At 44.0% G+C, this 25,656-nt stretch overlaps 1 protein-coding gene across 9 annotated transcripts in view; it reads left to right on the forward strand.

The window, feature by feature from the left end:
• CHD2 (chromodomain helicase DNA binding protein 2) overlaps positions 1–25,656 on the forward strand; it is an 81,923-nt gene that overhangs the window by 20,059 nt on the left and 36,208 nt on the right. For 3 of the 9 annotated variants that reach the window (XM_032783022.2, XM_032783011.2, XM_032783012.2), the window contains 13 exons: positions 2,302–2,388; positions 10,524–10,585; positions 12,155–12,277; positions 12,827–12,976; positions 13,820–13,953; positions 15,260–15,485; positions 18,663–18,763; positions 19,429–19,473; positions 19,613–19,788; positions 21,725–21,849; positions 22,745–22,961; positions 23,626–23,715; positions 24,809–24,999. In XM_032783022.2, the coding sequence (XP_032638913.2) occupies positions 2,302–2,388; positions 10,524–10,585; positions 12,155–12,277; positions 12,827–12,976; positions 13,820–13,953; positions 15,260–15,485; positions 18,663–18,763; positions 19,429–19,473; positions 19,613–19,788; positions 21,725–21,849; positions 22,745–22,961; positions 23,626–23,715; positions 24,809–24,999 (1,727 nt within the window). Of the gene's footprint in view, positions 1–2,301; positions 2,389–3,444; positions 3,568–10,523; positions 10,586–12,154; positions 12,278–12,826; positions 12,977–13,819; positions 13,954–15,259; positions 15,486–15,734; positions 16,010–18,662; positions 18,764–19,428; positions 19,474–19,612; positions 19,789–21,724; positions 21,850–22,744; positions 22,962–23,625; positions 23,716–24,808; positions 25,000–25,656 lie in introns of those variants that run through there. The other 6 variants (XM_032783014.2, XM_032783018.2, XM_075069698.1 and 3 more) reach the window with 5 other exon arrangements.

Genomic DNA, 25,656 nt, shown 5'->3' on the forward strand with positions numbered 1-25,656 from the left:
CATTCTGGCTTCAGGTGTCTCACCAACAGTTTTGCCGCTAATTTTTCCCCACGCACGTGCGGACTGAATTTTATGTGCAGCAATATGGAGGCAGGTCTGGGGCTGGGGGAGAGGCTCTTTCCCCGCCATGGCCCTGAGTGCCTGTGCGTTGCTAAATAGGCTGCTGGGTGGCCGCACAGCTTAGAGGAAAGTACTCAGAATATTAGTGTCCCATGTGATCCGCATATCTGTACATATGCCTCCCCTCAGGTTGTAGTTCTTGTCTCCTTTCTCCTCCTAAGGGCCTGGCCATACAAGTATAACAGACTATACTTTTGTAAGCAGTTTGCAAAACTCTTATTTGACGTGGTTACAGCAACATGGTTCTTGGAGCGCTACCTGTACCAGTAACAGTGTGTAACCACTGCATAGGTGCCGACTTCTCCTGTACCTGGTGGGAGCTTGACTCCCCTCGCCCCACCCCTGCACTGCTCTCGCCTCACCCCCATTCCACCCCTTCCCCAAAGTCCCTGCCCCATCCTGCCTTTTCCCACCCCACCAGTGGCCTGCCTTTTCTCCGCTTCCTCCCCTGAGCACAGCATGTCCCCCCTTCTTCCCCTCCCTCCTAGAAAGTCCTAAGCTCCGCCAAACAGCTGTTAGGTAGTGGGGAGGAGTGCGGGAGGTGGGAAGCGCTGGGAGGGAGAGGAGCAGGGAAGCAGCATGCTGGTGGGGGATGGGGAGAGAGGAGGAGGCAAAGAGGGGGAGCTTGGCTGCAGGTGTGTGCAGAGCACCCACTATTTTTTCCCCATGGGTGCTCCAGCCCCCAGAGCACCCATGGAGTCGGTGCCTATGAGCCACAGTGCATTCCAGGCTGATGTGGGCAGGTATGCCATTTGACTTTATAATGGATAGAGTACCTTGGAGGATATGTGGACAGACTAGCATCAGCAGTATATGCATTATGGGACATCCTGTGTCACAAAATGCTGAGAGAAGGGATTGGCCAAATAATTATGCAGGCATGGTAGGGGGAATCCATTTACATTGCAAAAACCCAGTGTTCCACACTGGTTACAGAAAGACAATTTGGCAGCTTAGGGCCTCTGGCAAGAGCAATTCATCATGAACTGGTATAGTTAACTACATTATATGGGATACCAGCCTTTCCAGAGCCAATGATATTCCTAGCTGTTTACAAATTCATTTAAATGCTATAGAGGGGGCTTTAGAGGCAGTCAGTACTCTATAAATGCTGTGATGAGCTGTCAGGATAATGAAGGTCACCTGCTTTCAGGCAATCAGAAGTCCAGCTGAATTCCATTAGCACAGACCTGCAAGAGTGGGTGGAATTCCTAGTGCTACAAGAGTTCTTTTCCCTGGGCCCTGCAAGATCCAGTTAGCCTCTAGATTGGAATACAACCCTACACAGATCTACTAGAATAGCTGAGATGACCCACATGTTGTTGAGCTGTTCAGTTAGCCCAGTGGGGTTTTCCCTAAGGGAGAAATGGGGGCAGGTGCTTCTGGTTAGAGAGATTTGTCCTCTTGAGCCTGTAGAGCAGTGGTCTCCAAATATTTCAGGGTCACGTTTCCCCTTACACCTGTTGGTCCCCCCTCCCTCCGGGAGGCCGAGACTCAGGCTGCAGCTGGGGTTGGGGGCAAGAATAGAGCTGCAGTCGGGGGCTGGGAGCCAGAGTCATGACTGGGGGCAGGGCTGAAGCGCGGCTGGGTGGTGCTCCCTCCCCACCTCTCGTGGTGGCTGGTCTGGGCCTTGCTGCGTGCCCCTCCCTGCCCCCACAGTTTGGAGACCTCTGCTGTAGAGTTTCTTGCATGAGGAGAAGTACTGAGCATTGCCACAAGTCTAACGTAAATGGAGTGGGGAATTTAAAAAAGCTTTTAGTCTCTCTAGCTGAAATAAATAGCTCAGTTCATTCATATGAAAATGGAGAATTGTTCCTTCTTTATTTCCTTTTTTGTATTCCAACAGGGACACTTGGAGAGACTGGGTATTCAAATACCTGTCCTTCTACAGCATAAATAAACCTCTTAAGTTTTTTGTAGCTAGAGGGAGGGACAACTCCATATAATAAATATAGTGGGAGACTGCTGATATAAAGCATTGCTAGGCATATAGTCAAAAATGATCCATGATCCTTTCAGTCATGTTTCATAAGTTTCCATAACTTACCTAACCATCCCCACCCCCCAAAAGCCCCATACCGATGCCGTACTGATTCATCAGTAGTTCACTCTTAAACTTCTCTAAAATGATAGCAATAATTGGGGTGAAGCAGGCCTGCTGATGGTCTGTTTATTTTGCAGATGTGGGAAGAATATCCTGATGTTTATGGGGTTAGGAGATCAAACCGAAGCAGACAAGAACCATCGCGATTTAATATAAAAGAAGAGGTAAGAAAAAAAAAAGATGAGATGAGGGAATATTTAAAATTTAAAAAAAAACACAAAGGAACAGAGGCAGTTCTGATCTGTGTCACCTTTTAAACATTGAGTTCAAGGCAGATTTGTGGAAGCTGGATTTTGCAAATTAAGGTCCCAATCCTGCAGTCGGATCCACTTGGACAGATGCTTGTGGAGTCACTGGACTCTGCAGTGCCATTAAGGGCTCCATGCACGGATCTGATTGCTACAGTGTGGCCTATTGCAAGTGATGCACTGTTGTAGAAGCATGGTTCAGAGAGAGGGAGTCCATGTAAAAACCATAAAGGAAACTTCCCAGAAACACCTTACAACAATAAAACAGTCTTTGCTCTATGTCCTGGAGTGGATCGCAGTGATTAGTGTGTTTGTGTGTGTGAGTTCAGCTTTATGAACCGTTCTTTTTTTTTTTTTTTTTTTGGTTGAGTAGTGGGGAAAATCTTATATTTGAATGTAATGCGAGGGACAACAAAACATGAGTTTGTTAGCATCTGGCAGCCAGAACTTTAAATGATTCCAGCCATCAAAACATACTACAGAAATGGAGACATTAGCTGCTGTGCTTGTTTATGTCTACACATCTGCAGATCTCCAAGGAGGCTAAGCATCCATCTCCCTGTTTTACAGATGGGGAAACTGAAACATAGAGAGGGTCGGGCTAAAATGTTCAAAGTTAGGGGGCCTAAAGTGAGGAGCCTGATTTTTTCAGAGGGGCAAGGCACCTGTAGCTCCCTTTAGAATCTTCTGAAGATCAGGCCACTGAAGGGATAGGTGCTTATATATGGGTTTAGACACCTAACAATTGGGTACTGAGGTTTTTTCACTGTCATACAGTGAGTCAGGGAATAGAACCCAGATCTCCTGACCCCTAGTTCGGTGCTTTATCCACTGGATCATGTGATCTTCACCATGCAGCTAAACTTAGAAAATTCCAGACTGGTGTGCTGAATGCCCCGAATAGCAGCAGCAGCAACAGGTAAGGAGGGCATTTAGCACATAATTGACTTAGCTTTTGTTTTCCTTTTCAAGTTCCGCAAAGTCCAGACTCGCTGGCTGCCTCTCTGTGCGATGCCCCCAGCATGCACTATGCTGGTGATGTCACACCCATCACAGATCTCCGCTGCAGACCCGAGTGCCCTGTAGGGGGCTCAGGTAAGTCCCATCCTTTTTTTGTTTTACAATATTACGTGGTTTTGCAAATGTTGTTTTCTTTTCCACTATCTTTAAGTCCTTACTATATAAGGTACAGTTTAAGAAAAAAATATCCAAGATGTAAAAACTTTGCTATACCACACAATATTGTAAAAAACAAAAAAACCCAAAACCTTCAGTGCCTCCCCCCCACAGCCCCTCCCCCCCCACAAAAGAATCCCAATCAAATCCAAATGCATACCTTCCCCTCAAAGTAGGGCCAACTGGTTCCTATAGGGCAACTCCCATCTGCAGCAGAGTCTGATGGGTGTGACGTGGTCACTAGTGCAGCGTCGGGGCCTCACAATGAGGAGGAGATGGAAAGTCTTGATTTTGGAGACACAAAAGTTAAGGGGGGATGGGGAAGATAGTCTATTTACAGCTTGATCTTGCATGGTCATGAGCATCCTAGTCTCCCACTGAAGTCACTGGGAGCTCAGGGTGCTCTGCACATAGTGAGTGGTTGTTACCTTGCGGGGGTCAAGCCCATCATCAATGATGTGCTCTGCCTACTTGCTGTTTGGGGCTTCCAACACAATGTAAAGGAGCTTTTTATCTGCCTTCTTCCTAAAACATTGGTGTGGCTCTAGTGAAAAGCATTGATCAGGCAGCATTGCAGGCTCACATGCTTTCTCTGCAGAACAAGAACAGCCCAGGCAGCAGCATTGCAAACTTCCCCATCGATTCTCCTACGGGAAGACGTATCTGCTTGAGAGGGAAGTTCAGTCTCTAGGAACCGTTCAGTCATACTATGCTGAGACTGCCGGTTTGGGCAGGATTGTTTTTGTGCTGCTAATATCTGTCCTCTGGGAACTGGACTGAGACCATCAAACACTTGTGTCACATAAGTCACTAAGCAGCCATCGCAGATGGTAACACTGATCTGGGCTAGAAGATCAGGAAGTGAAAGACAAGATTTGTATGTTTGTTAAACATCCTTGCAGAGACTTTTAGTAAAACATCCAGGAACTAGAGATTTTTGAAACTACGTGACAGTGTGCAGCAAGAACGGTGCTCACCTGTGTATTGTCTTGGTATTTAACAGAAACAACAGTAAGTCATACTAGTGGGAAGTGAGTATTTCACAGCAGTTGCCCTTTGAAAATATTCGGAGGCATTCAGTAAATCAGTATGGACGAACAGACATAACTCTTTTGCAGTAAGAAAGTTGTCTCATGATTGGAATGGGTAGGAGCCTGCAGAGCTGAACACTCTTAGCACCCGTATTATGAAGGAGAGAACTCGTGTTCCACCACACAACGTACATTGATTTATTTTTTTAAAAAATTGATTATTTTATTTATTCTGACTTATTTTAGTTTTTAAGGTTCAGATACTCCTATTAATATCTAGGGTGATAGTAGGAAAAAATTAACCTTTTCATCAATCTGGATTCCTCAGCGTTTTGAGAGCAGCATAACAGGACAGGCACAGCAAAGCTAGATGGTTTTGGAACCTGGGGCTGTAGGAAGCCTGAATAATGATCAGCTGTAGAGAGCATTGTTGCTGTTCATTATTTATTAAATTCTTACAGTGCGCTTGGGCCTGTACAAGACCCAAAATAAACAAACCCTTGTCTGAAAGAAATTACCATCTAAAGCATGATCTGGAGTAGTTACCTGATCTAGCATAGTGATTCTTCAACTTTTTGATACTCTGAGGTGACTCAGACTCTCTCATGGGCCATGCCAGGCTGCTTGTTTGTAAGTATTTTATTCTGTGGGCTGTCAGGAAGGGCTCCATTGACTACAGATGGTCCACAAGACCATCTCTTCAGAGCTACTGACCTGTAATCCTCAGCAGGAGGACAGTAAAAATAGAATTTGGCTATATTTTGCCTAGTGTTGTTTATACAAACGCTAGATCTCCAAATAGATTAAAGTTTTATAATACAGTTAGAGATGTAAATGTTAAATGCTAGCAGAGGGAGAGAAATTTACAAGTGCATGAGATGGGAGAGTCAGTGAGGCAGAAGGAGGGAGGCTGTTCCATCTGGTAGGCACAGCAGCGGAGAAGTCATTTACTGAAAAACAATAAATAATAAATTAAGGAAAAGAGTCCAGGGCTAGATGAGCTAAAGGGCTCAGTGTGGAACTTGCAGCCCAGAGGGAGGGGATCTGAGTTGTTTTAAGCGATCGTTGTTAATTATTTGTATTATTGTGGTGCCTAGGATCCCTCCTCATGTGCTAGGGGCTGTACAGACAGAGAACAGAAAGTCAGTCCCAGTCCCAGAGAGCTTATGATTGAATTCTGGGCTGTTCCCATGGCTGAAGCAGCCCTTGGGGGCGCTGTCTGTTGTGGCAGCTGTGATGCCCAGACTCTCTGCAATTCTGCATGTGCGGCTCTGACTGACATGCTCACTACTCTGGTGGTCCTCAGAGGACAGCCTGTGTACAAACACATCACAAGTGCGGTTCCTGCCCCAAAGATCTTGCAGACCAACTATAAAACAAGAACAGGTTTATATGACAGATGAGGGATGATAAAAGAAGGTTTCTGCACTGGGGAAATCCTTCCTTAGCCAGAACTGGTGTTTTTAGAGTCCTCTTATGCAGCTCTTGTCCTGTGACCTGACCTAAAGAGGCCAGAGTGGTGGTGAAAAATCTCAGCCACGGTCTGAGAGTCTGGTTGCAGAGTTTTTGAACTGTCCCCTGAAGCAAATGGGGAGTTAGCAGAATTAGAAGGTGAGGGATGTGCTTATGCTTATATATATATATATATATATATATATATATATAATATTTGTGTGTTTGAAAAGGGAGGTAGCAACTACCTGCATGAACTTGAGTCTGTAAAGTTGGGGTCATTAGACCGTAGACAAGAAAACAATTGCATATTTGAAAAGCATGACAAGGTAGCTGAGGTGAAGCTAGAAGTTCATTTGGTCAAGACAGGAAGAAATGACATGGGCAGGGCTAAGTATCATCTGTGCAAGAATGGTAACTAAGCTTTATATGTAACAAAAAGATTACAGAGAAAGGGACTACGTAGACGAGAGGGCAGAGAATGGAGGCTTATAGAATTCTGAAAAGGAGCAATCTTTGCAGAGAGGAGGAGCCACTATTAGGCCTTGTCTACACTGCCACTTTTTAGCACTGAAACTTTCTCACTCAGGGTGTGAAAAAACACCCACCTGAGGGCTGCAAGTTTCAGCGCTGTAAAGTGGCAGCGTAGACAGTGCACCAGTCCAGCACTGGGAGCTACTCTCCTCGTGGGGGTGGGTTTTTTTTTACTGCGCTGGGAGAGCCCTTTCCCAGCACTGGTATTGCGACTACACAGCCACGTTAAAGCCCTGCCCGGGGGGCCACTTTTAACTTTGGTTGTGAGGGCACCCTTAGAAAGAGTGTGTGCAAAAAATATTGTTGTTCTCTTCCAAACTGGATCCTTTCCTGACCCAAATTCCTGTGGCTAGAGTTTGATAGAATAAACTCAGCCCATTTTATTCGTGTTTTATCAAAAGACAACGCCAAAAAAAATAGACGTGGTGAGGAAAGGGATAAAACTGTTGCTTGAAAAGGATCCCAAACCGGAGGGGGGTGGGAGAGGGCAATTGTAGCATACTTTAAATAGTTGAGTGAGAAGGAAAGACAGCTAGTGAAGGGCAGGAATCTATCCTATAAATGTTTTAACCAAGCTTTAATTTTGGCAAAATAATAGAGAAAAGAGATCCAGTAGTAGTTCATCCATCTTCCTGCAATGACAGGACTGAAATCCATGGTGGATTCTGCTTAAACTCTGTTGCCATGATATGGTGATATTGTGTTTATCAGCCTGGTTTAGCAGATCGTTTTTGTTTTGTTTTTAATATTATGTTGTTTGTAGTCAGATGGCACAATGCATGGGCTCATAAATGCAAGTTCACTACAAACTATTGTCACGGATAAAACTGTCTCAGATCATAGGGCGGGTTTTTCAAACAGTTGGATGCAGTGCAAATAAGAAACCAATGAGAGGGAAAATGGAAAAAGATTGAAGTAAACGAATAGGAAGAAAGTGGAGCATTCCCCAGCATTCGTGAGCTGTCTCCTGAACGAACATTCCAGCTTATGCTGTTTCACTAAGTTCTTGTATTTGGGAGCTGTAAGCTGTGTTTGGTTGTTCCCTGCATTGTGACATGGGGCTGGATTAGGTGCCTCCCAAGAGCTGTTGAGCACACTCAGGCCTGGTCTACACTGCGGGTGTAGGGGGAATCGATCTAAGATAAGCAACTTCAGCTATGAGAATAGCGTAGCTGAAGTCGACGTATCTTAGATTGAATTAAAATTATTTACTTTGCGTCCTTGCGGCGCTGGATTGACGGCCGCGGCTCCCCCCGTCGACTTTGCTTCTGCCTCTCGCACTGCTGGAGTTCAGCTGTGGACGGGAGAGCGATCAATTTATCGCATCTACACTACATGCGATAGTGTAGACGTACCCTCAGTTTCCACTAGGCTGCAGGTGCTCGCACCTCCCTGGAGGATTCAACACCTTGCAGCTTCCAGCCTGCACAGTATTAGCATTGCCTGATAGGCTCTCAGGTTGTGGTATGAGAAATAGTACACCAAATTGGGTATGCCTGAAATATTAATATCCCCTCATGCCTTCCCCAGACCAAATAATGGAGGCCAAATCAGTGTTTCAGAGGGGAAGGTAGAGGAAATATCTTTGCTGGGTGTTCTCTCCCGGGAGGTTTTAAAAAATTATTGCACTGGAAAGCTTAATCGTCGAGAGCGCGTGGGTCTGATAAGGTATGGTATGATTGGATGGTGCAAATCGGAGTGCCAGCATATGGACAATAGACACCATCTTTGGGTGTATCCGCACTTCGAGCTAGAGGTGTAATTCCCAACTTGAGGAGACATACCTGCACTAGCTCTGCTTGAATTTGCATGCTTAACTGTGTTAATAGTGTTGCTGTGGTGGTGGGTGAGGCAAGCCACTCTGAGATGCTAGGCATGTTCTTGTGGTGTCTAGCTCTTCCCACTGCGTGTGCTGCTGAGGCTATATTGGATCTATGGCATGCTAACTTGATCAAAGCTAGTTATGGGTCTGTCTCCTGAAACTGGGTATTGCAGCCCCAGCTTAAAGAGCAGACGTGCCCTTTCTGAATGACAAACCAAAGCGATGGTCAGTTTTGATATGTCTGTATGTTGCTGCAAATAGCAGTTTCCAGAGGAAGATTACAGATCAGCAAGATGCATAGAACAAGTAATCTTTACATCTCTTTCTGTAACTCTAATCTGATCTAAGAAATTTCTCACTGGATTCTGTCCCCCCCGCCACTTATATAGGTGTGTTGTGTTTTATATGCATGTGTCAAGTGCACTAGAAGGGGCGGTTTGTTCATGTGGGAGTGTCCTGTATCTGATAGCCTGCTTATATGACTGGACCATATTAAATAAAAATAGGGTTTGATGTGTGACTAAGTTGTCTTTTTTTACATTACCTCTGAGTTAATGACACCTTGGTAAAAAAGTGTTACAGCAGTAGTCAGAGAATACATCTTGAGCTACGAGCTAATCAGGAGGAGTGACTTGATTTAAGGTATTGGAGTGTACGGATTAATAAGCATGAATGCTGCTTTTTCTCAATCATTCAATCACTATCTTGTTGAGGGAGTAGAGAACAATAAAGTTCAAACACGATTCTAGCAGAGAGAATAACCTTTTTAAAGAAAGTTTTTTCACTTTATTTTTCTCCCGTACAAGATTTCGTGGTTCTGTCTGGGAACTGGAGGACCAAGAACTTTATGGTTTTAACTTAACTGTACTGTTTTTACATTCCTAAAATGTGTCCATCAGACACTTAGTTCACATTCATAATTTTAAATAACAAAACACTCAAGTTGTAATGATCAATGGCCTGCCCTGTGAATGAAACTAAACATAATTTTGCTAACCCCAAGTGTTCAAAAACTCATGAGATTGACTTACAAATCACGTGATATATATTTTTTTCGTAAAAAGGGTTCTTTCTCATTGCTGTCTGGTTTTTGCAGTTTTAAGACATGCTGGGGTCACATTTTCAAGGTTTTTCTCTGCAAACACAAGGGCTACAAACTCTTTTCATTAAAAAAAAAAATAATAAAAAAATTTTCAGGTAGGCTAAGATTCTCATGTGATTGCATGGCTCCAAGAGCTGGGCTTTCAAGAAAAACAGCTGTAACGAGACGCATGATAAAACCATGAGCGCTGACAACACTGTAAACGTGTTCTCCACCAATATGTCTTCAGTCAAAAGCCTGAGAAAATAGATGTACCTGATGCTGGGCCATGAAAGAGAGCAAGTTCTGGCTCTGACTAACCAAAGAATCCAGGGTCACACCCTTCCACCCCGCACACACACGAGGAATAATTTTCAGCCTTCAAATCTAGGAACTCTTAGCAGAAGCATCATCTTTCTTCCATGGTGGTCACTATCTCTAGGACCCTAGCAGTGCATGACTTCATAGCTCAAACTTGCCATTTGAAGTGCACCCTGACATAAGTTAGAAGCAAGTGTATGCTTTGGAGAGTGGATGTAATGTGAACCTTGCAGTTGCCACCACGAAGTACGCAGGCATTGGTTGTCACTAGAAGTTGATCATTAGTTGTCGGTGGTTTATAGCCAGTCACTTCCGGATGCTCCAGAACTGCAAGATGCATGTTACACTAGGGCTTTTCACCTTTTTTTCCTGAGTTGCATTTGTAATCCCTCATCCTCTGAAAGCAATTGCAGTAACCTTGTGACCACCAGAATCCAAAGTTAATGGTGTTGGGTAGCTGGTCACCTTTATTAAGTGGTATGGTTGCACAGCAGTGTCATGCTTCAATTCTAGCATTGCAGCAAGGGACAGTCCTTGGGCTGCTTTGAAGCTTAGACCGTGTGTGTTTCAGTGGCTTCCTAAAGGAAAGAATGTGGAGTGAAGTCTACAACCTGATCTTTTCTTTTAATTAAAGGCAAGTAGTGAATCTGAAAATGAGAGCCCAAAAAGAAGAGGCCAGAAGCAAATGAGAAAACCGTAAGTCTCTGTGGAGAGGGTTTTGAATTGTTTTGCTTTTATTCTAACAGACAATTGGCATTCAGCTATGTTTGAGGGACACTGTAAAGGTAAACATACATAAAAATAATGTAATCGGTTTTCATTAATATTACTTCACATTATTAAAACTGAAACAACTTGTAAAAAGGTGTGTGTTAAGGTGTCCTGCCGTTTATAAATCTGTTTGTTTACTTTTTGGCACTTTACTCAGCTTCAACAGGGAACTGCTCAGCTTCGCTTTCTGCTGCTAATTGGTTTTACCTCTTTTGGCTCTTTCATGCACTAGCTTAATGCTAATGTTTTTCAGGTTTCCAGCAGTGGAAAGAAAGCTTAAGTCCTGAGCCCTTAAAAAAATAGTTTTGATTAGAGATATTTGCATGTTTTTTTTGGTTGTCATATTAGGTTTTATATTCTTCTCTTATAAAAATGAAATAAACTTCTGGAGAGCTCTCATGTTGTAAAATAACCCGCCCAATATGCTTGTCTGTATTCCTTTACATTCATGTAATGTCACCTTTTCCATCCAACATGTTACTATTGGCTCGTCTTACCAATAAAAAGATAATTTCATCTTTGTGAAAACACACAAAATGTAGTTCTTTTCTTATGCTCTCAAAAATCTTTAAGTGTCTAGAGTTTTAAATAATTTGTATGTGACTTGATACAGTAAGGAGCAACAGAATAAGGTTATGAGAAAACCTAGAAAATATATATATATATATCAATGTGCGTGTAGACCAGGGATTCTCAACCTTTTTCTTTCTGAGTTCTCCCCCACCTCTAGCATGCTATAAAAAACTCCACGGCCCACTTGTGCCACAACTGTTTTTCTGCATATAAAAACCAGGACCAGCGTTAAGGGTAAGCAAGGAGGACAGCTGCCCAGGACCCCATGCCACAGGGGGCCCCAGGAAGCTAAGTTGCTCAGGCTGCAGCCCTGGGGCTTGGGGCCCCATGAGATGGGGCTTTGGCTTTCTGCCCTGGGTCCCAGAAAGTCTAATGCTAGCCCTGCTTGGCAGACCCCCTGAAACCTGCTCATGGCCCCTCTGGGGGCTCCGGACCCCTGCTTGAGAACCACTGATGTAGACCACACTCACTATTCCAAAGCCAATGCTTTTTAGAAATACATAGGCAATAGTCCTAGAAATCACTCTAAGGGGTTCGCCTGATATGCTCAGAATGCATAAATAAATATTAAAAATAAAATGGAGTGCTTACATTTCAAACTGTAAGACATGGCAGTTCCATTCAATGTACCATATTACTATGATTTCAGCATTGCTTTGACTTTAGAAAATGCATAACTAGATTTGGTAAAGTCTAGGTGATTGAGGTATAGGGCTAGAAATAGGGAATCGCAACATGAAACTCAGGTGTTTTCCCTCATTACCAGTGGTGAACAAGTGATTATATTGCTGTGCCAGTGTTGAACTTTCTGTGTCCTGTAGCTCATGTGTTGGCATTAAACCTGATGACTTGAATTGTTCTTTAGCCAGCCAATGGTGTTGAATTTCCACTGTCCCTCCTGACTTCTGTTTTTATCCCTAGAGGTAAATGGAAAAGAGAGGCTTCTGGGGAAGAGGAGGATGAAAATGGTGGGGAGCAAGGCTCCAGTGCAGATAGTGAACCAGAACAGAAGAAAGTTAAAGCCAAGAGACCAGTCCCGAGAAGGTGAGGAGGGATTGAATTTATTTTCCCTTTTATATTGTATGTCTCTTTAACCTCCAGTGCTTTCAGAGGTACCCGGTAAGTGACATTCCATAGGAAATTGCTGTTGGAGCAGGTGTGTGTGTTCTGGGAGCAGCCAAGGGACAAATTAACAGTCAGCCAAAGTGTGCAAAGTCTCCTGGGGGAAGCAGTTGGAAACCTCACCCTCTGCATAATCTATTAAATGACTGGCTAATATGCAGGAGGGACCAGTCCTGCACTGAGTGGAGAGGGAATTGTCTACATGCCCATACAGATCTTTTCCCTTATTGATGTTACTCTCACTTATTCTGTGGCCTGATTCTCCTGTCATGTGAAACTGGTATACGTTGGTGTAACTGTGTTGATGTTCGTGGAGATGTTCTTGGTTTACAGGAACATGAGAGGAGAGTCAGGCTCTACGCATCTAATGTTTGAGATATACACTTCCTTGTGGACTGGGAAGTCCTGCTGAAATGCAACTCCTTGTGTACAATGCACTGTATTATATCTTTTTGTTAATACTCATTTTAGAGCAGTGGTCAAAGCCAGTGTTAAAAAGCCCCACAAGCCCCAACGTGGTAAGAGGAGAAAAAAACAAGACTCGTCTGAAGATGAAGATGATGATGAAGACGATGAGACTCCCAAAAGGCAAACCCGGCGCAGAGCGGCAAAAAATGTCAGGTACTGCAGGGGGTTTTGAGTTGCATAGTATCCAGAGCTGGGGCTTAGACTTCAGGATATCTGGTTAATGTCAGACTTGTTACGTAATCTGGAGCAGGGCACAGAGAACCATGTGAGCAAACCTGCATGCTGCCTGGAGCTCCACTGCCTCTTGTGCAGGGTTCTCTTTATAGGATCTGGTTCTTGGCCATTTAACCTCTCCATAGCTCATTGTATCCATTTACTACAAAGCATACAGTACTTGCTTACTGCCTCAGATGGGTGTTGGGTGGTTTAGTTAATGTTTCTAAAATGCTTTGAGATCAGTTTAAAGATTCTGTGGAAGTGCCAAGTATTAGACAGAAATGGAAGCAAAATTGCCAAGTGCAGATGCTTTTCAGTAGCTGAAAGCTTGTAAAAGATGAGATACGAGTTCCCAGCATTTGGTCGACACCTATTGAAGCAGTCGACGTGCTGTTATTCTCATGCTGCAAGGGAATAGACCAGCCCCTCATCAGTGAGGGATAGAGCGAAACATTCTCCATAAGCAGGTTATTCCATAACTGCTTACTGCTGGGGTTCTTTTACCTCCTGAAGCAACTGCTACTGTCAGAGGGAGGAGATTGAACTAGATGAACCGCTTGTCCGATCTTGTATAACTATCCCTGTTTTTTAGGAGGCAGAGAGTAAACTTTCAGCCAAGCTGAATGGCTGATCAGAGAAACTGGAGCAATGTATTACATGGTCAAACCCAACATAGATGCCAGCGGGGCTTGCCTGCGCTGTGCCATGCTGCATGCGTGTGGCTTTAGATTTAAGGAAAGACAAGAGATTTTTACCATCTTGGTATTTGGTCTTGTGCAGTTACAAAGAAGATGATGATTTTGAGACTGATTCCGATGACCTGATTGAGATGACCGGGGAAGGGGCCGATGAACAGCAGGACAACAGCGAGACCATTGAGAAAGTCATGGACGTCAGAATTGGAAAGAAAGGAGGTGTGTAGCTTTGAGACTCAGATTAGGATTCTGGGTCTAGTTCAGGGGTCAGCAATCTTTCAGAAGTGCTGTGCCGAGTCTTCATTTATTCACTCTAATTTAAGGTTTCGCGTGCCATGATACATTTTAACATTTTTAGGTCTCTTTCTGTAAGTCTATAATATATAACTAAAACATTGTCATATGTAAAGTAAATAAAGTTTTAAAAAATGTTTAAGAAGCTTCATTTAAAATGAAATGAAAATGCAGAGCCCCCCGGACGGATTGCCAGGACCCAGGCAGTGTGAGTGCCACTGAAAATCAGCTCGCGTGCCGCCTTCGGCACGTGTGCCATAAGTTGCCTACCCCTGGTCTAGTCACAGCCACACTTTGGTTCTCTTGCACTGGTGTAATGCTGCTGAAGTGTTTGGGTTTCCACCAGTGGAGAAGGATTTTTAAATCTCATCCGTGTGTTTGTTGACTCCTCCCCCCCCACCCCCCCCAAAAAAAATTCTAGTAGATTGGTGAGGCATTATTTATTTCTCTCTACAAAAGCTGTGTTGACTTTTCCGAAACACATTGTGTTCATCTGGGTGTCTGATAAGTTCTGTTCTTTGCTATGGTTTCAATCAGTTTGCGTGGTACTGAAGTTAGGCTTACCAGCCTGTAATTGCCAGGATTGCCCCTGGAGCCTTTTTAAAAAATTGTCATTACTTCAGCTATCCTCCATCGTCTGGTACAGAGACTGATTTTAAGCAGTTGGTGAAATACCACAGTTGGTTGTTCTGCAGTTTCATATCTGAGTTCCTTCAGAACTCTTGGGTAAATATCATCTGGTTCTGGCGATGTATTACTGTTTAATATAATCAGTTTATTCAAAAACCTCCTCTATTGACACCTCAGTCTGGGACAGTTCCTCAGATTTGTCACCTAAAAAGAATGGCCCGGGTGGGAAACTCCTTCACATCCTCTGCAGTGGAGACCGATGGGAAGAATTAATTTAACTTCTTCACAATAGCCTTGTCTTCCTTGAGTGCTTCTTTAGCACCTCAATTGTCCAGTGGCCCCACTGATTGTTTGGCAGGCTTCCTGCTTCTGATGTACTTTTAAAAAAAAAAATATCTTAGAGGCGTTTTGTGTCGAGAGATACTTCTGTATGGTTGTAGTAGGATCAGGGGCTCTGTGGGATGTTCTTTATGCTGCCATAAAAGACGCACTAGCTAGAAAAACAACTCCCTGCTTCAACTCTGCTCACTTTTTCACTGCCTGGCTAACGAAAGCACCAACTGCAAACCCATTTAATTTTGCTATCTTTTTTTTTTCCCAGCCACTGGTGCTTCTACCACTGTATATGAGACTGAAGCCAATGGCAACCCCAGCGCTGACTTTGACCCTGAAAAGGATGCGGGAGAGGTTCAGTACCTGATCAAATGGAAGGGCTGGTCATACATTCACAGCACATGGGAGAGTGAAGAGTCCCTGCAGCAGCAGAAGGTGAAGGGCCTGAAAAAACTAGAGAACTTCAAGAAAAAAGAAGATGAAATCAAACAATGGTACGTTTTGCCTAAGACAAAAATCGGTGTGGAGCCTTGCTTAGGAGGTTCTTCAATAGCAGGGGACACCTGAGCTTTGCCCAAGTGATTGCTGTTCAGACACCTTGCCAGAAGCTCATGGGCCATGCTGGATCACTGATTTCATCTTCAGTAAGGAGGGATATTGCTTCTCGTTATGATGGGAAATTGAAAAGCCTGAGAATTTCCTCTTGTTTGCCCCTCCCTCGCCCAGCTGGGTTTCCTTCTGCAGAGGGTAGAGCTCGAGAACTGTTTTCTTCGGCGTCTGACTGGACAAGACAGATCTCTCTTCTGTTCAACATCAGTTTCATGGGTATCGTGCTTGTGGCCATGATGTGAGTCAGATTGGAGACAGTACTCAGGGGCTTAGAAATCATCCAAATCTGAGTACTGGGCCAAGTGCCAGAGGACTAGTCGCATATGGATGCAGAGTGCGGAGGCTGCAGATCCCAGCAAGTGGGAGTGCATGCGTGCCCATGTAGCTGCATTCTGATGAAGATGAAACGGTACATGCTGGGACAACAGTCAACATCTTCGTATTGAAAATAGGGGCAGCCACAGGCCCTGTTGTTCAGTCTTGGCTCACAAGTTGCTTCTTGGCTGCCCTGGTTGAGCAAACATTTAGGGCTTGACTACACTCAGTTTTTATACCAGTTTAACTCTGTCAGTTTAGAAGCTGAGCATGCCCTAGTGTCGCTGCAAGTATATCTGTATAAAAGTACTTATATTCGGTTAGCATAATTAGGTAAGGGTCTGAACTGGTGGAGTTTAGTCGACACAAAAACTGCGCAAGGCTGCTCTAGCTGAGTATGTTTATAGAGTCGCTTATGGCAGTGCTTCCCACTGCCGACCCCTGGTTGTTAGGATGCAGGCTATGTCTACCCTGCAGCTGGGACCGAGCCTCCCAGCTCAGGCAGGTAGACTCAAGTGGAGCTACTCTCTAAAGTTAGCCATGTGGCTGTTACGGCTCGGGCAGCAGCTTCTCAAGCCTGCTTAGCCCCTGCTCTGGGCCTGGGTGACTATTTTTAATGCGCGAACTCCAGGGAAGCTAGCTTGAGTCTGCCTACTGGGGCTGTGAGGCTCACTCCCAGCTGAAGTATGGATAAACCCTGAGCTGTGGGAGAGACAAATGTAACAGTCACACATTACAGCACAGATAAGCAATTAGACATAGTACTGAAAATACATCAGCCCATGCAGTGTACAATGGTCACACTTTAAAAACTTGCCAGTTTTGTCTTAGATATGGTTTGTTTCCAAATTTGCAAAATTCTCTCTCCTTTCTACAGAGAATCCCTGGGCTCCTATGGGTACGCAGATGGTGGTAGTGTTTAAGGCAATTGGCAAGGTTTACAGGGCAACCTCTGTAAATGTTTTGCAATGTGATATTTAGTTTGCAGAAAGCTGATTTTATTTAAGGGGTAGGTTATTTTTGGATCCATGCCTTACTGCAGCAATGGGGTCTGTTGATCTCTGGATCGCTCTATGTCCAGCTGATGCTGGTAGAAGTCACGCATGTGTGTTAAGGGGAGGCATGCTTAGCTCAAGAAGTATTAAACCTGAAAAAATTGTGAACTGGTCAGTTTCTAACACTTAGTAGGGAGCTTTCGGCATGAACTTGTGGTAAGCCATAACCCAGTGGTAAAATTTTGTAAAAAGTACTCTAGGCAGCATTCCTCTTAAATTTTCTTTATACTGAGCAGGCTAAAAACTCCACAGATTATTACATTTATTTGCCTTTGGGCAAACTTACACTTTTTTTTTTTTTAAAGTCTTTCTACCCTGAACTAACTCAGTGGGGGTGGCGAGGGATGGTCCCTCCCAGTATCACACATCTGTGGAGTCCCGGAAGGAAGCCGTTCGCTCTGTAGCAGCAACCCTAGAAGTCTGTGTGAGTGTGGATGGATCTGACTGTTTTTCCCCCAGGCTTGGGGTTTCAGACCCTCCACTGGTTGCTCCCAGGAAGGAGCCCAGGCTGCAGCTCCATCCTCCACTGCCTCTTGGCATCAGCAACTGCTGTGTCCCTGGAAACCAACTGTGCAGGTGTGGGATACTTTGGCCCCATCAGGCCACAGCTGTTGAGCCTCTGATGACCCAGGCTGGCACCGTGGAGCTGGGCCCCTCACCTGAGCTCCTGCATGAAGGCCATCCTCTCTCATAGCACTGCTGCTGCTGCCGGCGCCGCCTCCTGGCTGAGCCAAGCACAGTGTGTCCCCGAGACCAGAAGTGCTTTTGTCCCTGCCCCCTACAGCACGGAGTGGGACTGCATGTACCCTGTGAATGGGCGGAGGGCTGCAGGCAGAGCAGGGTCTTAAATGACCACCCCACATCCCTGCTGAAGCTCTAAGAGGAGATATGAGCCAGTTTCTGACCCGTGCAGTATATACAAGGTTGTTGCGTGGTCATATGTGTGTGCTGTTTACAGGGAACATTGAACTCAAGTCCTATTTTCAAAAGTGATTGAGGCACTTGGGCATCTAAATGCCAGTGAACTTTCAAGGAAGCTTAGATGTGTGTCTGCATAGCAGTGAGGGATGTGACAACAGCACGTGTGGATATGCCTGAGCTAGGTTTGATGGAGGCAGCTAGGACAGCAACAGCAATAAGGCTGCGGCAGCACAGGCTAGCTGCTCAAGGACATACCCAGGGCTTGTACAGCCCTTGCTGTTGCCGATCTGAGCTAGCTCACGCTTCTGATTGTGGTGCAGACGTAGCCTAAGTCTCCTATGTGCCCAAGTCGCTATTGAAAATGGGACTTAAGCTCCTTAGTCACGTAAGTCCTTTTGAAAATGTTACCCCATGTCCCTGGCCGAGAACAGATCTTCAAGTAGAAGAAATGCCTGTGAGGTTTCTTTGTGTGGGAGCTGTGAGCCTGTTGACAACTTCATAGAAATGTAGGGCTGGAAGGGACCTCAAGACATCAAGTCCAGCCCCCTATGCTGTGGCAGGACAAGTCTGGGAACCACTGCTTTGGAAGCATTAAGAGGAGTATTTGATAAGCAGTTGTGAACTTTGGATTGAGTTACCTTAACTTACGAAATTATATAGGCAGGTAGAGTTTTAACAGCTGGTCTTGAGCATGGCTATCCACAAAGTGAGCAGAAGTAGGATTGTTCTTACATATGCGTCTCCCCCTACCCCCATTTCTTTTCTTTCCAGGCTAGCCAAGGTAACTCCTGAAGATGTGGAATACTTCAGCTGCCAACAAGAGCTCGCTGCAGAGTTGAACAAACAGTATCAGATAGTGGAGAGAGTGATCGGTAAGTGAAATAGTGCACCTTTCTAAGAAAGGAATAGTAAGACCCAGGATTTCAAGTTTTATTTGGGTCACAAGCATGACTGTGTGATGTTTTCACACCTCTCTTGGAAATAAACTGGTGCTACATATCCTGTAATGTGTGGAAATCTGAAGGTTAAAAGATCTGGGTTCGAGTGATGCTCCTGCAAACAACTTGAGCAAGTCACTTGCCCTCTCTTTGCCTCAATTGTCCCATCTGTAAAGTGGGATTAATAATCCCTGTTTCTTTGGGGTGCCGTGATTAATTTATTACTGTTGGTAAAGTGCTTTGAAATCTTTAGATGGAAGATTCTGTAGAAGAGCAAAAGTAGAGTGTTGTGAGAACCTCTCAGGATAACATTGTTTGACTGAAGCTTGCATTTCAGCTCAGGGTTTAGGTTTTTATGGGTAGTGACAAAATGCGGTGGTGTAGCTTTCAGAGCAACTTAGCAGGAGCTGTGGGTATCCAGTGCCTTTGGAAACTAGGCCTGAAGAGTTGAGTGGTGTTCTCTAACAATCTTCCTATGCATTGCAGAGAAATTTAAAAAACCCTCCTAACTGGTGGGAACTGTAGAATATCTTTTTATGCATCTTGTACTAGTGGTTAAGACACTAAAATCCTTTTTTGTTTGCTTCTGTAAAACGTAGCTGTGAAGACCATCAAGTCTGCAATGGGACATTCTGAGTTCCCAGGTAAAGTGGCCTTTAACTCCCTTTCTGGCTCCTCTAAACAATGCTATTAGCCGTGGCATGTCTTATGGTGGCATCGGTCACTGTCATCACTGCCTTGGAGTTCGGTTGCTCATGGTTGCGTTTCTGTAATGTGTTGCAGCTCACAGTCGGAAATTGTCATCTAATGAGCCCGAATATCTGTGCAAGTGGATGGGGTTGCCGTATGCAGAGTGCAGCTGGGAAGATGAGGCCTTGATTAGCAAGAAGTTTCAACACTGCATTGACAGCTTCAACCATCGCAACAACTCCAAAACGATTCCCACTCGGGACTGCAAGGTTCGCACGCTTCCTTTCTCTCTTGCAGTTGGGCTTGCTCTGGGTTTCTGAATGCCAGGTTCTCGCTGCATTTAGATGATATGTGATGCAAGATTTTCTACAGGGATGGCTATCACCTGAGGAGATCACTTTTGCCTTTTTCCCTCCTGCATGTCAGTCTTTTTCCAGGGGTTCTCTGTATCCTTTTCAGTTCCTTCTCCCAATTCTCAAGGCCCTAAAACACATAGACCATCTGTTCCTTGAAAAACAATGGCTGGGATTCCCTTTGGAGAGCTCTTTAATTTGACTTTTAGTCATCTGGAGGGGTTAGTGCTAAGCTATACAAATCACATACTCCCTCTTGCTTAGCAGCTCTCCATGCTGTCTCTTCAGCATGCTGAGGCCAGGCTGGCATAGAACGCAGAATCAAGAACTGGCATGAGTTAACCTGGGAATTCAAGGGAAATAACAGTGGAACTTTATGTCAATGGAAAGTGTCTGTAATAGGTTCCTACTAGGGCTGTTGATTTAATCACAGTTAACTCACGTGATTAACTCAAAAAAATTAATTGTGATTAATTGCGCTATTAAACAATATAATACCAAGTGAAATGTATTAAATATTTTGAATGTTTTTCTACATTTTCAAATATATTGATTTCTTTTACACCAGAATACCAAGTGTACAGTGCTCACTTCATATTTTTTTATTACAAATATTTGCACTGTAAAAATGATAAAATAAATAGTGTTTTTCAGTTTACCTCATACAAGTACTATAGTGCAGTCTCTTTAGGGTGAAAGTATAACTTACAAATGTAGATTTTATTTTTGTTTCAGAACCTGCACTCAAAAACAAAACAGTGTAAAACTTTAGAGCCTACAAGTCCACTCAGTCCTAGTTCTTCTTCAGCCAATTGTTAAGGCAGACAAGTTTGTTTACATTTATAGTATACATTGCTGCCTGCTTCTTCTTTACAATGCTGAAAGTGAGAACAGGTGTTCACATGACACTTCTGTAGCCGGCATTGCAAGATATTTATGTGCCAGATATGCTAAACATTTATATAATCAAAAATAAATATAAAGTGAACACTGTACACTTTGTATTCTGTATTGAAATTGATATATTTTAAAATGTAAAAAACATCCAAAAATATTTAAATAAATGGTATTCTGTTATTGTTTAACAGCGCAATTAATCGTGTGATCAATCGCGATTAATTTTTTTAATCTCTTGACAGTCCTAGTCCCTACCCATCTAAAATACATCAGACTTCCTGGGTAAATATATCCTCTCCATTTCCTGTTGATACAAGAGGAAATAAGGCATATAAATACTCTCTTGCTTACGGTGGGAAGCAGACTTCTGCTTAGTTCTGAGTCAATTTCTTCCAGTGTTTTGGAATGAATGCTCATTGCTTTTGTACAATTACTTTGTCTAATCTCACAGATAGATCGATGAACCCCGTTGCATCTTATCCCGTCTGTAAATTGGGCACAATAATACTTATGTACCCATAGATGGAATATGAGGCTTAATACTTTGTAAAATGCTTCATAAGCCACATTATAAAAGGGGGAGTCAGAAATGCAAAGTTTTATTATTACTGAAAGAAAAGGCAACACACCAGGGAGGAAGAAGAATAGAGGACGTTGCACCATATCAATTAAAATGAAGGGGCAGGGAGATAATAAAAGAATGAAGCAAAGAAAAGAGACAGAGGGGGATGTCCTGCAGCTCTGATATGCCAAGATTGGGCGGGCAAGCAGGCGGTGCTAGCAAACTGTTGTCACTGATGGATCTCATTGCTGCTGACTGTGTGGCTAAATTGCAGTTACAAGTATTCTCTCTGTATCTATCTCATACCCATGTATCACGGCAGTTTTTATTCAGTGAGTTTGAAGGCCTGCCTCATTCTTTTCTTCAGTGAGTTTAAGGAGTCTGCCTTTTTAGGTGTTGAAGCAGAGACCCAGGTTTGTTGCTTTGAAGAAACAGCCTTCTTACATTGGTGGCGAGAACCTGGAGCTCCGAGATTACCAGCTGGAGGGGCTCAACTGGCTCGCCCACTCGTGGTGCAAGTATGTAATGCTCTTGTTTTGGTTAATGCTCTAGTTCTGGTTAGGGTTGCAGCATTAACTTGTTTTTAGAGCTGTTGAGCCATATTTAGTCATAATGTTTCCCTGTTACACCACAGCAGGATCTGTTGTGATGTTTTGTATTTTTACCTGCCCTGCTTCAGCACCTTTAAAGCTCAGGATCTCAAACATTGTCACACACATCCTGCAAAAATATCCAGGCCTCCTGCTAAAAGGGGAGGAAAAATTCTCTCTTTTGGAAATGGAGGGGGAACCCAGTTGCATTGCTAGGATTCAGTATGAACACGTGCACACGAAGCACCATCTTGACTTGACTACGGTGCTGTTTCTTTGGCACTGCAGATTGGCAAATGGGGACCATCGTAAAATGTGAGCTTAAGAGATACTGAGAGAAGATCTTCTCCCCCCATTGCCCTGTGGGGCATGGTCTATGGTGTGCATGGGCAGGTGTGTTTCTCTGGCTCAGTGCTGGGGAGATGGAATAATATATTTGGTCCACTGGCCTGATCCAGTGTGGCAAACCCTATTTTCCTGATAATCAGTCAAAAGATAAATCTCTCTCGCTTAGCTTTCTTCATCCATCTCCTGTAGAAGAGACCCTTGGTTTGGGAAACACTCTTCTGACTCTGACCACTGATGTTTTGTCTTTGTATTTGCTTGCCAGTTTGGTGGCAAATGCAGTCCAAACTCTGACCCTGTCACTCATAAGTGATTCTTTGTGGAGCAGTTCAGTCTGAATTGCTCTGGGATCTGCTTGGCAGTATTTTAGTGACCTTTTGCAAGGCATGCATTTCATTCTCTGTCATTACTTGTTGGCACGTAGTAAATTGATTCATTATATTTATTACACCTTTATTTTTGTTTCTCCACCTTTCAGGAACAACAGCGTGATCTTGGCTGATGAAATGGGCTTGGGGAAGACTATCCAGACAATATCATTCCTCTCCTATCTCTTCTATCAGCATCAGCTGTACGGCCCCTTCCTGATAGTGGTGCCCTTGTCTACTCTGACCTCATGGCAGAGAGAGTTTGAAATCTGGGCACCAGAGATTAATGTGGTGGTTTACATAGGAGACATGATGAGCAGAAACACGGTGTGTAAATAAGAGGCAGGGTGGGTGGGAGAGGGGAGAAAGCCTCATGCAGAAAGAAAATCTCTGTGCATAGATTATGTGTAGTGTATGGTTCTGGAGAGAGGCAAACTCTGGGTTGGCATTATAGCTATAACTGTGCAGTCTGGCCAGGTTCACTAGAGTAGAGGCCTCTGTGTCTCGGTCTTCCCATCACTTAAATAATGTGTGTACAGTGATTGTTTTATTGAGCAATGGAGGTGCAGACAGGTAGGCCTTTATGGGGCAATATAGGAAGCCTCAGATTATGGCTAATAATGAGGCAGTTAATATCAAATGAATACAGATAATGGGAGGATTAAACTGCCCAGGAGATCTGGTTTAAATTACTGGCTCTGCCGCAGACTGCCTCTCTGAGTTTGGGTAAATCACATGATCTTTGTGCCTCAGTCCACATCTGTAAAAGGAAGGATGATAATCCTTCCTTTTGTCCATCCTTTGTCTCTCCCCTCTGTAGATTATGGACTCTTCAGACGAGTCTGTTTCTTACCATGTGTCTGTACAGCTCCTAGCACAGTGGGCCACGTTTTTGGCTGGGGCCCGTGGGTGCTACAGATAATAATAATGGAGCGTGCCCCTTTAACAGCTCTGGTTGAAGTTTGTGTCTGAACTGTTGTCTTTCTCCTAGATCCGTGAATATGAGTGGATCCATTCTCAGACTAAAAGGCTGAAGTTCAATGCACTTATCACAACATACGAGATCCTCCTCAAAGATAAGGTATGTAGTGGGCAAGGGGTATTTCACGTAAACTTCCTCGTGCTGCACAAATGGGGCTGCCTCCCTCCAAACCAGTTCTTGCACTGTGAGTAGAACATATGATGATGATCCAAAGCTGTTTCTTCCCTCCCACCACACCCCTCTGGTAACTGAGAACACATAGATGCAGCCTACCATTACTTGGAGTGCTTACAAAACTACAGAGTCAGGTATAAATACAGCACAGTAATAGTATTGTTCATGGTTACACATACTTATAAAGCACCTCTCACTGTGGTATCTGGGTTAGCTGTATCTGTCTTAATTTGGACTATTAACATACGAGTAAGAAGAACAAAACACTTCATTCCCTTGCTGCTCACAGCTGTTTGACATAGGCTGGAGAGGGAAGGTGTTGTAATTGGGGATGGTAGGGTTAATGCACCCCCCATATCAGAGGGATATCATATCACATGGCTTTTACACTTACAAGAAGAGAGAGCTGCCTGGAGTGTGCCAGGAGGTTCTACCAATGAGTCACTGAATCCTGTGTGAGAACAGAGAACTTGGGGGAAAAAAAAAAAACTGAGTGGTGAATACACCGCTTTATCCCCACAGGCAGATGAGCTGCTCTGGTGTTGATGCTACCCCAGAACAGTGCATGCTGGGGCTTGTGAGCACAGCAGGGACTCTGCAGTCATGGGGGCGGGTGGATTAAAGGAAGAGGAATGTGGGATAGTTAAGGGTTGTGCTTTAGGAATTTAAAAAAGAAGAAATGGTCGATTTTAAAATCCATCTGTTAACTGAAATACATTTGGGGCATGTAGCTTGTAAATGTTTCTGGCCACCTTTGAGTGGAGCCAGAATTGGTGTGGTGTTCTTGTCCCAAAGGCATGTCGCCAAAAGAAATGCTTCTTGGTTAAAGCACACTGAAAACAAAAGGTGCTCAGACACCACAGCGATGAGTGCAGTATAAAAATTTGAATAGAACAGAATGGAATGCAATTATTGCAACACTACACAGCTGACATCAGGCCCACAGAGAAATTAACATAAAACATTTGTGGGACCAGTCTGATCTGGTGTATCCTTTGGTTTTGTTTTTTTGCTCCAGACTGTTCTGGGCAGCATTAATTGGGCCTTTCTGGGTGTGGACGAAGCCCATCGGTTGAAGAACGATGACTCTTTGCTGTATAAAACTCTGATTGATTTCAAGTCCAACCACAGGCTCCTGATCACTGGGACCCCGCTTCAGAATTCTCTCAAAGAGCTCTGGTCACTGCTGCACTTTATCATGCCGGAGAAGTAAGCCTCCTTACTGTGTACCTCAAAAGATACAGCATGTGTTCATTGTCAAATACCATCTCTTAATTAGACATGGAGTATGAAATGACTTAGTTTTGGAAGACACAGAAAGAAGTGAGTAAAACTTGAATGGGTGAGAGTCACAGGGGGGAAAACGCAATGAAGAGGGAAAGTGGCAAGGGCTGAGAGGTAAATAAATGGTGCAAGGAGCTAAATTGTGTTGGCAACAGGCGGGCTGGGTAACGTAACCTCCGTCACTGTTGTCTGGGAGGGCCCCGTGCAAAGAGTCAAACGCCTGTTTTAAGCAACCATTCAAACCATTTCCAAGGCTTCCACTAAAAAAAAGGAGGCCAGTGAATGAGACAGTAAAATAACAGAGGGGCAAAAAGCAAATTTCAAAACTGTGAAACACCATCTAGTTGGAAGATTCTTTCCATGGAGGGATCTGTAGAATAACAAACTGCTGCCACGTGAGCATTGCTCAAGGACAGAATAAGGGGCCTTTGGGTAGACCGTGATCTTAACTGAGGAGGATCTGTATGGAGCCACAAAGATCAAGATGTAAAAATATTTTAAAATGCCATAGTCCCATTTTCAAAAGTGACGTGGGCTCTTAGAAGTCTAAATCTCATTGGCTCTGAATGAGATTTGGGATTC

The sequence above is a fragment of the Chelonoidis abingdonii genome, chromosome 9, assembly GCF_003597395.2.
Source record: "Chelonoidis abingdonii isolate Lonesome George chromosome 9, CheloAbing_2.0, whole genome shotgun sequence".
Taxonomy (NCBI): domain Eukaryota; kingdom Metazoa; phylum Chordata; order Testudines; family Testudinidae; genus Chelonoidis; species Chelonoidis abingdonii.